At 44.1% G+C, this 17,826-nt stretch overlaps 2 protein-coding genes across 4 annotated transcripts; one reads left to right on the forward strand and one right to left on the reverse strand.

Annotated features, from left to right (window-relative positions):
- The first annotated feature begins 494 nt into the window (after positions 1–494).
- Positions 495–13,431, forward strand: CHERP (calcium homeostasis endoplasmic reticulum protein). 3 transcript variants are annotated; one of them, XM_083811301.1, is made up of 18 exons: positions 495–646; positions 760–933; positions 1,426–1,610; positions 2,377–2,514; positions 2,725–2,876; positions 3,249–3,360; positions 3,728–3,817; positions 4,480–4,708; positions 5,084–5,262; positions 5,666–6,062; positions 7,987–8,225; positions 9,031–9,164; positions 9,450–9,536; positions 9,842–9,991; positions 10,120–10,236; positions 10,716–10,810; positions 11,324–11,509; positions 12,312–13,431. In XM_083811301.1, the coding sequence occupies exons 1-18, from the start codon at positions 622–624 to the stop codon at positions 12,347–12,349; spliced, it is 2,727 nt and encodes a 908-aa protein (XP_083667427.1). In that variant the 5' UTR covers positions 495–621; the 3' UTR covers positions 12,350–13,431. The 3 variants fall into 3 exon arrangements, with proteins under 3 accessions (XP_083667427.1, XP_083667429.1, XP_083667428.1); XM_083811303.1 differs by having other exon boundaries at positions 12,729–13,431; XM_083811302.1 differs by having other exon boundaries at positions 10,123–10,236; positions 12,312–12,711.
- Positions 13,367–17,746, reverse strand: LOC310886547 (uncharacterized protein C19orf44). Its single transcript, XM_083811313.1, has 7 exons — positions 16,814–17,746; positions 16,213–16,567; positions 15,871–15,947; positions 14,973–15,444; positions 14,690–14,785; positions 14,403–14,569; positions 13,367–14,023 (listed from the first exon to the last, which is right to left on the reverse strand). The coding sequence occupies exons 1-7, from the start codon at positions 17,360–17,362 to the stop codon at positions 13,937–13,939; spliced, it is 1,803 nt and encodes a 600-aa protein (XP_083667439.1). The 5' UTR covers positions 17,363–17,746; the 3' UTR covers positions 13,367–13,936.
- Positions 17,747–17,826: the final 80 nt, after the last annotated feature.

Genomic DNA, 17,826 nt, shown 5'->3' on the forward strand with positions numbered 1-17,826 from the left:
CTCCCTGCACATCCATGTTCATAGCATTTTTGCGTCATGTCTGGGGTCTACCCTAGCTCAACTGCTGCAGTGATGGATTTTCCCTAATACGCAACAGATGTTGAATGACATCCTTTCTTTTAATGCGCTCTATGGATTTCTGTCAACCTTAGTGCAGTTTGGATGTACTTTTAGTTCGGATGTGGAGGTACTTTTTAGTTTGGATGTACTTTGATGTACTTTTAGGGCTTGGTAAGCACAAGAACGACTGGCTGCTGCAGGAACGGCAGCGAGCGGGCAGCCACCCGCAGCCCAGAAGCAGCTTCCCCGGCTGCGAGGGGCGAGCCCTGGGGCCGAGATGGCTTCGGAAACCCTGACAGAACGGCGGGGAAGGAACCGTGACGGGACCGGGACCGGGACCGGGACCGGGACCATCCCCGCTCCTCCCCGGGGGCTGGGACCTGGCCCCGCCGCCTCAGCCCCTCCCCGCCCCGGGGCCGGGCCCTGTCAGGTTCCCGCCCTTTGCGCTGTGGGGCCGGTCTCCATAGCGACGCGGCCGTAAAGCGCGGCCGCGCGTGGCGCTTGGCGGCACTTCCGGCCGGTGCGGCCTAGCGGCGGCGGCGCCCCCGTTGTCCCGCAGCCATGGAGATGCCGCTGCCGCCCGACGGTGAGCGCGGCCCCGGGGGTCTGAGGGGGCCGGGGGGAGAAGGGGAGGTTTGGGAGGGGCGTGAAGGGGGAGGGGAGAGCCCGGCGCGGGCTGACGGCGCTGCCTCCCCACAGACCAGGAGCTGCGGAATGTCATCGACAAGCTGGCGCAGTTCGTGGCGCGGAACGGGCCCGAGTTCGAGAAGATGACGATGGAGAAGCAGAAGGAGAACCCCAAATTCTCCTTCCTCTTTGGGGGCGACTTCTACGGCTACTACAAGTACAAGCTGGCTTTGGAGCAGCAGCAGCGTGAGTAGGGCCCGCGGCTTGGGGCCGCCCCAACCCCCCCCCCCCCCCGCGGCCGCTGCTTCCCGGTCCCCGCTGGGCCCCGGCCGGCGGAGCCGCTTTGCCCCCCCCCGGCCTCGCTCTGCCCCGCCGGGACCGGTTTGCGGCCTCTTCCTGCCCTCTGAGCGCCAGGTAGATGGCTGAGCCCTGCCCGCGGCTCTGCACGCCTCCCGTTTGCGGGTTTGGAGCTGGGCTGGGCTGCACGGGGGGCACTCGGGAATCGGGAGGTCCCGCACAGAGCTCCGGGAGTTGGTCTGGTGTCAGAGACATTCCTCTGCCATCGTGCAAGGAGTCGCTTGTCCCCCTTCTCTCTTTGCACCATCCGCGCGATTGACGTTTTGCATTGAACCATTATGTAAAGAATGAGGGTCTGGAACCGGCACGGCTTTTGTGTATGGGCTGGTGGTAACAGATTTCTGTTTGGGGCTTCCTTTAAGAGTTCACTTTGTCTGATAGTGCTGTGCAAGCAAAGTCAAGATATCGAGGCTACGACACAGATCCAGCCACTGCCCCAGCCGTCTCTCCCACCACCGGCAGCTCCCATCCCAGCTCCTCAGGGCACTCCTTCTGTGGAGGAACTTATCCAGCAGAGTCAGTGGAACCTGCAGCAGCAGGAGCAGCATCTCCTTGCCATGAGACAGGTTGGTGTGAAATAAGCGCTCGTCTGCCTTATCCTAAACCACCACTGGCTGTAAATATTCAGAGCGAAGGGAGAGAGAAAGGCTTCCATCTGACTGGTGGGTGGTGGGTTTGGGTGTTGGGGAGGAGAGGGGGCATTATTGTGCTTATTTTTGTTCCATGGTAATTGCCACCATATCCGTAGAACAGATGTATGTGATGCCTTAGTAAGATTGGTTGTCGATTAAGATAACATATTTAGTATACGAAAAGCCCTGTTGGTTCCCAGAGTGGAAGAAATTGTGACTGCATTTAATGCTGCAGGTTGCTGGGAACTGCGAGAAATGTGGTTGTGCTTTAGCAGTAGCCTAAAATAATCTCGTACTTCAAGGCAGGTTCAGATTTGGGGTAGGAGGGTGCTGTGTATTTGAGCTAGGTGTTTTTGCAGGCACCACTTTGCCCTAATGTTACTGGTAACCAAACCGAGGGATTCCTGGAGGAAGGGAGCACTTCTGGATTATATCTTTAAGACCTGTATGCAATTTTTTTTTTATCAGTGAGGGGGAGACTTAAGAATTGGAAACGAATACAGTTTTTTTCCCGAAGAATGAGAACAGTCTTCTCAAAACCAAATAATCAAAACATTTGTGTGCGATAACATTGCTTGTCTTGGTCTTTGAGATAGCTGCTTATGGTTAAGAGGCTAAGAGGCCTGGGATGCAGCAGCTTAGTTCCTTAAAAGAAAAGGGGTTGTAATCTAATTTTATTTTATAACTTTATTTTTTTCAGGAGCAAGTCACATCAGCAGTGGCCCTTGCAATAGAGCAACAAATGCAGAAAGTTTTGGAGGAAACCCAGTTAGATATGAATGAATTTGACAACCTGTTGCAGCCAATAATCGACACGTGCACAAAAGATGCTATCTCAGTAAGTGATGTTAGTCTGAGCGGTTACTTGGTGCTGTTGTGGATTAAGAACAGTCGAGATTTTGGGATTATATAGAAAACAACAGCTACGTTTTGTATGGTAGGCAAGAAAATTACCTGAAAATTTCTCTTCTGGCAGTTATTTCAGTGTTGTACAAAGTCCTTATGATGTGAACACATTAGACCAGTTTTTTTTTTTTTTTTTCCTAAGGCTGGCAAGAACTGGATGTTTAGTAATGCAAAATCTCCTGCACACTGTGAGCTGATGGCTGGGCACCTGCGAAATCGTATAACAGCCGAAGGAGCTCACTTTGAGCTTCGGTTACATCTGATTTACTTAATTAATGATGTATTGCATCACTGGTAAGGATTAAATTGTGTTTTTCAGTTTTATGTTTTGATTAATCTGGTGAAAACTGTCTCTGCTACGCATATTCTTAGTTTGACTAGTCACCTTTTATTTTTAATGTATTCGTTATTTTTAGCAGATGTCTTAACACATCTGTAGCTAGCACAAAGATCTAGAGCTTTAATAATCAATTTCAACTTTTATCTAACTTGTTTATTCAAGCTAATGTTGTACAGTAAAAATGTAAAGGGGCGAACTCTATATATATCTATGAATCTTTTGGTACAGTGGAAGCTGGGAGGAATTGATTTGCAATGCTTTTAATGCTGTATTTAATGCTATAGTGAAAGGCAGTAACTCTTCTCCTTCCCCTTCCTTTTTTGAAGCCAGCGGAAGCAAGCACGGGACCTTCTGGCTGCTTTACAGAAGGTGGTTGTACCTATTTATTGTACCAGTTTTTTAGCAGTGGAGGAGGATAAGCAACAGAAAATTGCCAGAGTGAGTATCTGGTTTTAGTTTTACGGTGTTTTGCTTTGTTAGGTTAATGCAGGCAAACTCACAAATACAGGGACAGAAGAGGACTGCTGAGATGTTTTTAGTCTGGTTGTCTTCGCAAAATCTTATCACAGCCGTGCTTTGCATTTGAACCTATTTGAACAAGAACCGGCAGGTACTTAGGCTTTAACAGTTACTAAAAGGACGAATGCGTTTGAGTCTTTGGTGGTTCCAAATACAACTGACTAAATCCTAGGTCTTTTGATAAAGCTGGAAATATTAAAAAAAAAAAAAAAAATTAAAAAATTGTCTCAATTTTTCCTTTATTGTTCATCAGTTCTAAGCACCTTTCACTCTTGAATTTGTGCAGCTTCTTCAACTATGGGAGAAAAATGGATACTTTGATGAATCAATTATTCAGCAGTTGCAGAGCCCGGCTCTTGGACTTGGCCAGTACCAGGTTAGCCACAAAAGAAAAGCAACCCTTTTCAAAATATGCATATAAATAAGAACATTTAAGAAATGTTTTTCTTTTTGAAAGGCAACTATTAACACTCCTCCTCTTCCTCCCTATCGAAGTTGTTTACAAGGGATTACAAAAAAAATGAAGTGTTACCTTGTTACTTCAAAGATCAAATAATCTGGCTGCTGCTATCATCCCAGAAAGTCTACTTGCATTAGTAACTACTACATTTCAGTCGAGCATATTTTTGAGTGTTCTTTTTTTATGGAAATTGATGCTTGATAAAAGGGAAACTAAAGAAACCATACCTCTTAAGTTGTCTACACTGCCATAGCTTTAAATTGTATATGCTAAGCATTAAAATTGTTCTGGCAGCAGGAGGTACTCATTTTTAGCATTAATAGTGAACGCTGTTGGTTTTAGCTGTATTTGAAAGCTAGACTTAATATGGACTGTGGATTCTAGCCTGCAGAGAATATTTTGGAAACCTTCAGAGCTTCGTAGTGTGACTAGATCCTTCTGCCAGCAGATTATCCTGCATTCTCTTGTATTTCTTGGAAGTGGGGGGAGTGCAATATAGGAGATTCTGAATGAGCAGATAGGGGAACTGTTTTATGTGCAGCACTAACTTTGTTCTCCTTAATTTCTCACTTTATCAGGCAAATTTGATCACTGAGTATGCAACGGTAGTGCAGCCTGTACAGGTAGCCTTCCAACAGCAGATACAGAACCTAAAAACTCAACACGAAGAGTTTGTGAACAGTTTAACGCAGCAGCAACAAATACAAATTCCACCTCTGGAAAATGAGGTGAAATCAACACCGCCGCCTCAAGCCCCCACAGCAGCTCCGGCCTCAGCTCCACCGTCTGCTCCTGTTACACAAGCAGGTACCGACCTGTTCTGGGGACCTGTGCAGAAATCAGTGGGTGGAAAAATTGAGAGAGTTGTTTTTATTTTTCTATCTATTTATTTCCCTGCTTTTTTTTTTTTACTTGTGAGCTACTGTGGTATGCTGGTTTGTTTCGAACAGATTCAGGCTTCTGCCTGGATCCCTGCATCTGGTGTAGCCTGATGCTTGAATATAAATGAGAAAAAAAGTTATGAGTGTTAAATTGAAATCAGAAATGCTCTCTCACAGTAGTAGATTTCTGTAGAACGTGTGGGTATGTACCCAGCAAAATTCTGATGGAGTCTTGTAAGTGTGCTGGTGTTAGTAACTGCCTGTGAGCTGGATGCTTCTAACTGTCTCCAATTTGTTCCAGATGATGGTAAATCTCAGCTGCCCCTGGCTGGTTCTACAGAGTATGACGCGACAGGGTCTGGAGTGCAGGATCCTGCCTCTGGTGGACCTCGCGGCCCTGGATCTCACGATCAGATTCCTCCAAATAAACCACCGTGGTTTGACCAACCTCACCCTGTTGCACCATGGGGTCAACAGCAGGTATTAAGCGCCCTTCTGAAACGAGATGTAGAGGGAGGTGGAACTTCACCTATTCAGAAAGACCATCTTGGGAGTGCGAGTGTTTTGAAAAGCTGGGAATGTTATCAGTCCAGATACAAATCCAAAGCTTTCTCGTTCTCAGCACAGCTAAAAGCGAAGTTTATTTCAGGTTGTCAGCTCTTGTACTTTTCCATGTGAATGAGCAGAACAAGAAGTACTGTCTTCGGGTTCAGCACTGTGTGGTTCCCTGGCAGTTTAGCTTCAGAGAAAAGACAGGAAAAGACCACAGTTGTTCAGAAATTTCTTTTTGAAATTGTCCAGAGGCAATATTTACTTTAAAAGGTAGAATGTTTTTATCGCTTTCTTGTAGCCTAATGACCAGGCTTGTTATTTTTACCACCAGGGACCACCTCACTGTCCTCCATGGAATAACAACCATGAAGGAATGTGGAACGAACAGAGAGATCAAGGCTGGAACAACCAGCGTGAGACGCCTTGGAACAACCAGCCCGATCCTTCTTGGAACAACCAGTTTGAAGCCCCGTGGAACAACCAGCACGAACAACCTCCATGGGGTGGGGGTCAAAGGGAACCTCCATTTCGAATGCAGCGGCCACCTCACTTCAGAGGCCCATTTCCTCCACATCAGCAACATCCCCAATTCAACCAGCCCCCGCATCCGCATAATTTCAACCGCTTTCCACCTCGCTTCATGCAGGATGATTTTCCACCTCGCCATCCCTTTGAAAGGCCTCCTTATCCTCATCGTTTTGATTACCCCCAGGGGGATTTTCCTCAAGGTAAAGTGTGTGCTGGGCCAGGTTTTCTTACGTTGCAATACTGATTGCTGTTACAAACCTTAGTGCTTTGGGGCGACAGCGTATTCTTGGCGGAGTGCTCAGGTTTTCCTGAGAAATGCTGAGTTTTTCGGTTTGGGAAGCTACAGCTAAATGACTCGGTAGGAAATATATGCAGGATTGGATGCTCCCTTGCTTTTTGTGTCTTCCTTCTGTAATGGGTATGGATAACCAGAAACTGTAATCCAAGCTCAAGTCAGCAGCTCTTTGGGTACTCTTTTTGTGACTATTTCATTTTAAAAATAGCCCAGAGGTGAGAAGCAGGATTTGCCTGCAAATTCAGTTTCTTGTACATCAGGCCATAGATGGGGTCCCTTTAGCTAGGTCCTCCCTAGATAGAGGAGGTTAGAGGAAGGCAGGCTGGAAGCATTTGTTCTTGTGTACCCACGGTCTTCTCTTCCTCTTCATTTTTAGAGAAAAGCTCTCAGTTCTCTGTCTTGTGCGTGGCTAGCGTTGTGTGGCTTGGTGTAGTGTCTGGTGAAATGATCCTTCCCTCCCTCCTTGTTCGGTTTGCTCTCTCGCTGGAACACGGGGATGTATGAGAACGTAGTCAGGGCACTGCGTGCCTGCCCTTTGTGGCTCGAGTTTGGCTGCAGGCCCCTGCTGAAGTCTGGTGGTGTTCTGCCCTGATTTAGTTTCTATTCCACATCCAGAAGTTATGATCATTCTGGAACGATCGTTGTCAACATAGTATCTAAAGATCCCTGTGGTTCTGTGTGACAAGTAACTTTAAAAATGGCAATGTAGGAGTTGCTATTTTAAGCTTAAAAGACTCTTATTTCCCCAAGTCCCAAAAAGGTTGAAAACCAATGAATTATGTATTTAGGATTGTGTCTAACTTCTGCGGTAAAGATTTTTTTTTTTTTTTTTTAATTTTTAAGAGCTGTGGTAGTGAGTAGGAAGAACAGCTTTTCTTGTCTGGGCGAGGTGTGTGTGTGGGGGGGGGAAATTAAGGTTTTTAAGCTCAAAAAAGATGCTGTGTTTTGGGTTGTATTGATGACCCGGAACATCTGTTGTATCGCGCAAAGTTGTTGGAGGAGGGGAATCTACTAAACCAGCTAAAATTAGGGAAGTGATGAAGCAATGACAGTGCAGCCTCTGTTCAAATCCTAATAAAGATGAGTCAAATAGCAGAGGATGAGGACTGTGGGGGGGCTATAATGACTTTTCCTGGAAAAGCCGTAGGGCCCCCTGCAGAAGGTATTGATTTTCAGTCTTCTGTTTTTCTCCGCATAGCGCAGTGAGTTCAGCAGGGTATCCTGGCGTTCATGGCAAGTGGTTTGCCCATCAGTGATTGGATGGGTGTCTCGCACTCCTTTTTTAACAGGATACTATCTCTACCTCTTCTCGAAACGCTTCTTTAAACAAAGCATTTTCTTGTCACCTACTCCTTTGAGTTAGTTCCTGCCACGTTAACTTCTTTATGTATACTGATTTGGCGTAGAGGCAGTGTGTGTTACAGACCTGTTTAGGTTGATGCTAAGCCACGATTGTGTGTTTAGGCTTCAGAAATAGACCCCATCAGCAGCTGGCCTGCTGCATCTGAAACCTTTTGTTCTTGAGCATCTTTCTTGTGGTACTTTTTGACCAAAGTATGTCCTAAAGTAAGCGGTGGCTTAGAGTCAGCTTCCTGTTGTCTTGAGAGTGGCTGCTGTAGCCAGAAAAAGAGATGCACTGCAAGATTTCTGTGAACATGGACCTGTAGCCAGCCTCTAGTTCTTCCGTTCTGTTGCTTTTCTTGATCTGCAAGGCTTTAGGTGCCAAGATTTGTTTTTAGGATAAACGCGCTAATTGACGTACACCTCTCTGATTGCCTTCCCCTTCTCCGTAGCTAAGTAAAATGTTTTAACCCTCCCACTCTGTGCAGAAATTGGACCTCCTCATCATCACCCCGGTCACAGATTGCCTCATCCTGGAATCAGCGAGCATCCTCCCTGGGGAGGGCCACAGCACCCTGATTTCGGGCCTCCCCCACATGGATTTAACGGGCAGCCTCCTCACATGCGGCGACAGGGCCCCCCTCACATGAACCATGATGATCCCAGTCTGGTGCCAAATGTTCCCTACTTTGATCTTCCTGCTGGACTGATGGCTCCGCTTGTGAAAGTAAGTGCTTGAAATTGGGCCCTGACTTGTAGGATTAAAAGATCAAAATCCCACAGTGAATATTATGGGTAGTTTGACGTGTACGTTTTCAATTTCACATCTTTCCCTCCAGCAGCCCTCAGGCTCAGCACGTTGTTGTATGGGCGGGTGGTGAGGGAAGGCAGTGAAAATGGTAAAAACTTCAAGTGTTGTGTCCCAGTGAAAGCCATTTGAGCCTGTATATGTGAAAGACTCATGTGCTTCTCAAAGCCTTACCCCCAGTGATTTTCAGGAGGGCAGAGAGACCCTGCAGTTCTGATGGGGCCACTGTGCAGTAGTTTTGGTATTCAGAGTTTTCGTACAAAGATGTTTTGCAACACTAGTGTTATATGTACCAAGAATGGTAGCGAACATTCACCTGTATCAGCGTCTTGGGGGATGTGTGCATTTATCATTCCATGTTTGAGATGAACGAGTAGGTCTATTCCATCTCTTAACTCCGTGTTACTCAGCATACACCAGCTTTTACCAGGTTTCCATCCAGGCACTGTTATCACAGAGGTGGATAGATAAGACGTGCGTTTTATCTACCTGGTGATCCAGTTAATGCTCCTATAGGTGTTGTGCTGGCTTACCTCATAGAAATCAAAATGGTGGTGATAGCACAAGGAAGCAGTGGGTCATCTGCAGAATCCTTATTGCTGGACCATTTTTTTTATCCAATAGTGAATTGTGAGGTCCCTACACAGTTAAATCTATATTTATCTCTTCAGGTTAGCAACCCCATGACACATGACAAGAATGTAATTTGTTTTGTTTCCGGCAGCTTGAAGATCATGAGTATAAACCTTTAGATCCTAAAGATATACGTCTTCCACCCCCAATGCCCCCCAGTGAGAGACTACTGGCTGCGGTTGAGGCATTTTATAGTCCACCATCTCATGACAGGCCTAGAAACAGGTAAGAGTAGGTATAGCTAACAATATGGTAAGGAAAATGCCCTACGAAGCTGTCTCAAAACAAGAAGTGCCTCTCTCTTCCTTCGCCTGTGTCTTGGTTCTTCTAATGCTGAAAATAAGTGCTCTTGTTGTATTTTAAACTGTTTGATCTTACACTGAGATGTAAGATGACCTTTCTGCCCAGGCCCTTTGTTCCCTACAAAATCTAGCGGAAATCCTTAATTGCTCCGTGGATCGAAGTCGAGTATTACTGATGTTGGTTCTATGTGTGGTTGATTTATTGCAGTGAAGGCTGGGAGCAGAATGGACTGTACGAATTCTTCAGAGCTAAAATGAGAGCGAGACGGAGGAAAGGTCAGGAGAAGAGAAATAGGTGAGAGATCCTGTCTGGGGCCTTCTGATGCACGCTGTTCGTTTGGAAGGTGCTAGGATTACCCTGGACTAGTGTAGGGAAAATCTGTTCAGCAATATGTTGGTGGAATTAACTGGGTTTTAAGTTGCTGGAAATTCTGTCTAATATGTAGAAAATAGTTTTGTTTTTTCGCACTCAGGTTTTGATTGGATTGTTTGCAGAAATATAATGCTTGCGTGTAATTTGAATTTGATCAAAGTTACGTTTGCATTTCTCAAGCATCTCCAAGGAATTTCACTGGAGTTTTTCTGCCTTTATCTGTGCAGTGGGCCTTCTCGGTCTCGCAGTCGGTCTAAAAGCCGAGGTCGTTCATCCTCCCGGTCCAATTCACGATCTTCAAAATCATCTGGCTCCTATTCAAGGTCACGATCTCGCTCTTGCTCTCGGTCACGATCCTATTCACGCTCTCAGTCCAGGTACAGTGCAATGGGGCGAATCTCAGGAAGTCGGAGGCAGTGGGAAACAACCTTCAGGGCTGAAAGAAGAACCCTGGATGTTGCTTTGGAAGCCTGTGTGTGTGATCTCACGTGCTGTCTTTTTCCAGAAGCCGGAGCAGGTCCCGCTCTTCCCATAGCCGCTCGCGATCACGGTCACGATCCAGATCAAAATCTTATTCCCCAGGAAGGCGGCGCCGGTCCCGGTCTCGCAGCCCCACTCCTCCGTAAGCTTTTGTTTATTTCTCTTTTTACCTGGATTGTTCAGATAAGCACCACAAAGGGTGCTTTTCTCATGAACTGAGTGCATTAATTATTTCACCAAATGGTAGAAAAGATGACAAGCAGATTTGGTAATAGTATTTATGCTCTTTGTGTATATATATAGAGAAAACATAACTGTTTTGTGATGGCTTTCTTTATAACAAAACACTGTGCAACTCTGAAGGCCTTGTATGCCTTCCTAGAATGGAGGAAAAATCCTCCAAGAACTGTGTGAGGAAGACCATAGTGTTTGATTTTTCCCTTGTAGCGAGAATCAGGTAAGGTTTGTCGGCACCTTTAAAACTCCATAACCTAATAGCTTTATAAAAAAGATCTTAGTAGAGTGAATGGGATTATACTGGATGTTAATAGGATGTAAAGTCCCTTGCATTGGGTCAGAACAGTATTGCTTGTTTTTAATTTCCTTTTTTTATTTCCTTAGTTCTTCTGCTGGTTTGGGCTCCAGTTCTGGGCCTCCTATACCAGAATCAAGACTTGGAGAAGAAAATAAAGGCCATCAGATGCTAGTGAAAATGGGTAAGGTACTGGTTTGGAATCTGACATAAGCCAGGAAAAATGATCAGGCACTCAGCTCTTGGACATCATTAATTTCTGCACATTCCTAAGTATTGTCCTTTTCAGCACCTTCACATTCTGAGGACAGAGTAAGGATATTCAGAGACGTAAGTACACAGAACGTGGAACAATGATGGTAGTTACCCTTCTGGGAAGGATATAGAAGACAGGGATGTGAGTTTGGCATCAAATAGGATTCAGCTACCTAGAGTTTCATCTCCCAACAGTGTAGATCAGCATCTGACCGAACAGATTGGGCTTGCATTGTCTTTCCCCTTGTCCTCTTAGAGGTTCTTAGGGATAGTGTTGTGTTATTCCCAGGCTCGCTGCATGTTAGTCCTTTTGGAAAAAAAAAATATTATCCTGCTACATTGGATGGACATTTTCTTTAGCTGTTTTCAAAATGTTTGTATTACTAGAATTCTGAAGAATAAGCAATAGGTACAGGCTTGCAATGTTGTGTCCCTTCTGCAGGATGGAGTGGGTCTGGTGGATTGGGAGCCAAGGAGCAAGGAATTCAGGATCCAATTAAAGGAGGGGATATCCGAGACAAATGGGATCAATATAAAGGAGTGGGAGTTGCATTAGATGACCCTTACGAAAACTACCGAAGAAATAAAAGTTACTCATTTATCGCACGCATGAAGGCCAGAGATGAATGTAAGTGAATGTTGCTAAGTAATTTAAAAAACCGTTCAGACTTGTTAGTGATTTGTCCTATTTATAGTTTTACTGTAGAATATAAACTCAAAATTGAGTATCTCTTCATTCTTTCTAATGTAATGGATTTAAAAAAAACAACAAGGTAAGTAGACATATGCTCTGATTAACCCTGCATCTTTTCCTTTTCAGGGTTATGTTGTATTCTAATTTCTGAAATATTAATTAGCTTGTTTTGTGTAAGCCACATCCTGGCTTCAACACCAGTAGCCTCTATCTTTAAATCTTGTCCTTTGAAAAATAGGGTTGTCATAAAAGTAGCAGAGGGAGCCATACCACGGGCTGGATGGCTGCCAAAGCAGGAAGGAGGTCTTTGTGGTTGTAACGAAGCTGGCCCACGCTTACTCTTTGGCCCTGCCCAACTCCTCGTTTCCTACAGTTAGTGCTGTGTTCTGTCAAACCCAGAACTGGCAACACATTTCACAGTAGTGCAGTTTCAGGAAGGGTGCAGAAAAAGTGGAGGTGCTTCTTAGGAGATGGAGAGAATTACCCGAATGATAGACTTTTTGCAGAGAGTGCGTTACATAGAACTACACTTAACAGTGATTAAAAGGAAAAAAATTGGCATGTCAGATGAAAAGTCACTTCTACCTATGGCCACAGTAGATCTGTATAATAAAATGAATTAAAATAAAGCTCAAAAGGAAAAAATCCTTATTTATAAAGCCCTCATTCCATGAAACATTTCAGACAGCTTAGGTAACTGCAGAATGTGTAAGCACTCTTTTCCCTATTGTTTCAGTGAAGCGTGAAACGCAAGACCCTCCACCACCTGAATAAGACTCTCTGAAGAAAGATGTCTTGCATCTTCTACAAAACATTAAACTTGTATAAATCCGGATTAAAGTCTGGAGGAAGTGACAAATGAGTTACTTTTAAAACTATGATGAAAAATGGAAAGCTATGACATGTACTTCAACACTTGTGATTTAGTGTTTAAAAAGGCCAGTCGTTACTATGACATGTCTAGCACGTTTAAGAATTTCCATTTTATTTTGCAAAATTTTTTAATTAGCTAGCCATTTTATACTAGACTTAAGCCCCAGTCAAGCTCTCCCTGGTCCAGGATTGTGATTCACTCATTCCTGTGGAATACAGACGTTATCTGATATGGTTATGTGTCTCTAGTTCCATAATGTATGTTTATTTCTCTCAAAAGGTTAATTCTATTTGAAGTGGAGGGGTGCTGCCTTGGGATCAAGTCAGACTGATGCTGAGCAGTGTATCCTAATGTCTAAGTGGGGAATGAAGCATCTAGTTCCAGTACAGGTGACCTATGAGCACTGTGCAAGCTTGTTAGAACCTACCATACAACTTAACACCCCTACACACCAGCTGCTGCAGTCACAACTCTGTTCAGAACACGAGGGTTAACTGTTCTAGCTTTTCAAGCGCTCTAAGGGATGTTCAATGCTTTGTAACGGAAGACATTCTTTAAGCTTTTTATATTTTTGTATATACCCTTTAATAAAAGCTAATTAGTTCAATAGAAGAGAATCAGTTTTCTCTGCTCTGCAAGTTTCTAACAGTGAAATGTTATTGGAAACTTCCTTTAACCTAAATGAGAAAAAAAACTTTTGTAACTGTTTCCAGAGACCACCAGCTAAAGATATGAGGCCCTTACACTGCACTTCCACTCCAGAGGTCTGCGTGGTGGTAACCTCTTCCCAGAGTAATTTGTTTGTATAGCAGAAACCCTCTTAAAACCATTCAGTTAATATGGTGAAATATCACTTTGTTCTAGATCTACTGTAGTTGTGGAACTGTAACTGTCTGTGAATCAGCATACAACACCTGTATGTTATCAACTTGTGAATTTTATTGTTTTGCCTTCCAATAAACACTTTTTTTTAATAAAAAAATAATACTGGCTCGTACTTGAGACTAAGTGGATTCCAGCATGTTGGCTGTAAGCCTCCCTTGTATTGAATTTACCTTAACGTTGCATATGTTTGATTTTGTAGTAACCCGATAGGGCTGCTTAAATAAGGCACTAAGGTCAGGATGGTATTTTTCTACTGTGATCACAGTCCTTGGTGCTTCATATAGATTTTTCCTTTCTACCATGATCAGAGATAAATGAGCTATGTGATAAACACAGTCTGTGCTGACTTACCACACTCCCTTTAGAGAAGTGTTTTCTTATTTTTTTCTGAACACTGAGGTAGCCTGGCTGAAGGCATCCATCCCTCCATCATGTACAGGAACAAAACAAAAACAGCTGCAGGAAAATCAATTATATATTACAAGATACAGAACAGTTTGTTGCAAACCCTAGCACAGTTCACAACTTTATCTGTATATTTTGAAAGTGTTTCTTTTTGCAGCTTGAGCTTTGTAAATGTCAATTTTACTTAGTGTTGATAGTCAGAGTAGTTTCTCCTCCTGTGCTTTCTGAATTTCTTCACGTGCTTGTTCAAGTGTTAGAGGTGGGGATCTGTGATTCTTGATGTACTGCAAAAGAATAAATACACCATTTATCTGTGTAGATATTTATCATGTATAATCTTCGTGTTATGCACAAAGAACAGAACTAGCAACAGAACTGATGCTTCAGTTGTAACATCACAAAGATCCTTCCTCATTTGTGGACAGATAAAGGGTAGAGTAGAAGACTTCTTTTCAAACTACGGCTTCCATTAAGACTTTAGTTCTGTCCTTTTTTACGTAAATACCTGACTTGCTCTTAATAGAGGGATGAATAATACCGTCTTCTATTATTAATTTATTCAGTGATAATAAGATTAAAACAAAATGTGCAACTATTAGAATTGTTTGGAAAGGAGTATATATTTACTCTTATCTAGGCTGCTATCTAGTCTATCATAAATACCTCTTTAGCCTCTTCCAGTGTGTGATAGTGGAACTTTTCATTCTCTAATGACTCCACGAGGCATAAGTGAAGGTGCTGAATGTTCTCCACAAACTGCTGGGTCAATGTCAAGTGCTGTTTTAGCATGGCATTTAAAACAAGCACTGATGGACTGTACGCTGTCAAGGCTGCAAGAAAGAAGAGTGCACGCTTTAGTAACAGATTACAGTCAGACAGTACGTGCTAAACAATCCAAGTAGGAATTACATGCACAAAGCACAGTAAAATAGAATTATGTTTTGCATTACCTTCTACTGCATCCATGCTGATGACGTGACTGGCAATAGGTACTGGATCAATGTAGCTGTTTCCAACAGGAGGGCCAAGTACTGCAGTGTTGTTTGCTGTGTATAGGATAAAATTAGTTACTGGGTTTGGAGGGTTCAGTGCTAGAATTTGGTTTATCAGTCTTTTGGAAAATCAGTACTTGAATTAACAACTATATATATTAATGCTGACTCGGTTAGAATAAAATACACGAAAAAGCTCTAGACTAAAGAGGGCAGTATCTTGAGTTAAACATGAACTTACTCTTTGACCAGCAATAGGTGAACGGAGAATCCACTGTCTGAACGGCGGTTTCTTTTACAGTTACTCTGTGCACCCGTTCGCGCCTCTCTCTAGTAAGCAAAGGTGTTGATGTTGAAGAAGATGGGTCTTTTCCAGAATATGTACTACTCTCAGAATGTTCCTCTGGCATTTCTGATACAGCTTCCCCGTCTGTTGTTGACATGGACTTTTCAAAGTCTTCAGAATATTCTGAATTAACAGTTCTCTCATCATGATTAGGATAATCCTGTCCCTGTCTAGAAAAATCTGCAGAAACTTCACCTAAATGTTCAGAGATATCAGCTTCAGTCACGTTTTTTTCAGTATCCCCTTCAGAAGGATCACTCACACCAGTTACTGCACTTGTTTTAAGAGAGGGTTGGTCCTTTTCCACCTGGAATGTATCTTTTTTTGGATTTCTGTTTGATTCTTGAGTAATTTGAATGTCTGTCCCCTGTAAAATCAAACAGACGTGTGTTAGAGGAATCAACAGTGCATAACCTCAACATGCCTTCATTATTCTTGATCCACTGCATGTTCCACTGCATATTACTGAGAGTCAGCTACTCCTTTGTTAGGAGATAAAACCATTGCTCTTCTGTGTCACTTTGCAAACTTTCCAGTGTTGTCAGTTTAGTAAGGAAGTGCAAAGACACAGACACAAAAAGAATTTGGTCAAGTTACAGTAGACTGCAAAATCCTGACCTAACCTTTACAGCTAGTGAGCCATGCCCATCTCCGATAGCTTATGAGTAGCAGAGAAGTATTTATTTTAGAACCTTAGCTTATGGGTAGCAGAGAAGTATTTATTTTAGAACCTCCACCCTTCACCAAACAACGGCAGACCGGAGATATGAACTAGCATGGAATTTCTACTTACTTTCTGCTTTAATTCTGCCATCTCACTGGTGGTATTTGATGCCAAATCATCAAGGCTCAGGATATTCAGTCTGAAGTCTGCAATTGAGCGACAAACTGCCATGAGGACTCAGATGAAAGTTACAGTACACTTTCCATTAAGTGACAAAAAGAAAAAAAAAGCGTAATACTAAGAAGTAATAGTACTCAGTCACTGTTTAAATCTTTAAGTTAGCAACAGCTCTTTCTAAATTCTAAATTAGGCTACTGAATTCTTTCAAAGCAAGTATTTGCCCACGTTTATTTGTAGATTATTAGTACAATTTGTGCCAGGTCTATCAAGACAACACTTGTGAAAGCTTACCATTTGAGCTTACGCTGGTTGAATCTTCTGCATCAGCTGCTTTTGAAAATAAATCATCTAATGATTTTATTTCACTTCCATCGCTTCCAAGTGATATTAGGGTTGGTTTGGTGTGGCCTGTTCTAGGCAAGGTAATTTTTACAGTATTGTTTTTCGTGGAAGATGGTGATTGAGACTTCATACTACGTAGAGCTGACAGGTTTCTGCTGGCTGGTGGTGGTGTTTGTAAATCAACTGTACCGAAAACATTCTTCTCTGAGTCTCTGCTGTGAAGAGAAGGTGCTTTGGATACCTCTGCCAGTGAAACGTCCTTATGAGATGGAGGAGGTGTTCCTAATGAAACTGGAGTCTTACTCTTTAAAAGAACATGAAAAAGAGATTTGTGTGTTACTTAATTTACTGTATGTAGATCACTAAAAAGAGAAAGAGATTATAATGGGTAAACCCCATAGTTTTAAAGGGTGAATTGATGCTAACATATCACAAGCAAGCTACAAACACAGTATTAAAAAGTATTTTCTGCTGTTAATAAATAGTGACATACCAATTAAAAATACTTATAAAAGTGTAAACAACATAATCCAGTGAAGTCTGTATTTACCTTTCCACTCCACTTAGAATCACTTGTAATAACCCTCCGATTCTCATTTCCACTGGGAAACTCCAGAGAGTTCTCCGTGAATTCTCTCATTTCCTTTTCGCCTGTATCCAAACCAAGCTTTTGTTTAACCGTACCACTCTTTATTGGGCTTTGGATGCTTTCTTCTTCCTTAGGCCAGGCATTACTGACGGTTGTATTTCTACTGCCTGTAGCATAATTCTTCAGGTATTTCTTGCCTCTTGTGCTGTGCTCATGACTAGAAGCAGATGAGAGGGATTCTTCATCCAAAGGCTTCTGGCTGAAGTCAGCGTTTTGCAATTCCATCTGCTTCTTCCGATTCATGATTTTGCTTTCTAGTTGTGCCACTTTCCTCAGCGCTGAGCTTGATCGCGTGTGGGCAGTGCCACCCGGAGCGCCCTTTGCTACGCCTCTGTTCATTGCCTTGACAGCACTTCCCAGCGCCTGGCACCGCTGGTTTCCCCGTACTTCCACAGCCTGCACCTTGAGGAACCTGCTGCGGTGCCACGGCGCTCTTCCAGCCGTCTCCATCCCCACCTCACCCACACGGAGTTCGCTGCCGGAGCGAGGAAGGACCGGCGGTTCTCCAGCGCTGCGCGTCGCCCTGTCGCTGCCCGGAGGAGGGCACGAAGTGAAGCTCCCGCGGCCGAGACCTCAGAGGCAGCGCCAGCCAAGCCAGGCCAGGCCAGGCTAAGCCAAGCCGGCCCGGCCCTGCTCCCGCTTCTCCCAGCGCCTGGCCGCCTCCTCCCGCTCTCTCTCCACTGAGGGCTCTCCTCACCGGCCGGGGACCCGCGACTCCCCCTGTTGAGGCCGGGGCCTCACCTGCTCCCCGCCCACCGGCGCCCTCCCCACCCGAGCGCTCGCAGCCACCTCGGGACGCGCTGAGGCGGCTGAGCGGGGCCGTATCCCGGAGACACCCACCCCCCAATATCCCGCCCCCTCATTGGCTCAGCGCAGAACACCCCCAGCCCGCCGCCGAGCCTTGAGCTTTAAAC

The sequence above is a fragment of the Anser anser genome, assembly GCF_964211835.1.
Source record: "Anser anser genome assembly, chromosome: 25".
In the NCBI taxonomy this organism is placed as follows: Eukaryota; Metazoa; Chordata; class Aves; order Anseriformes; family Anatidae; genus Anser; species Anser anser.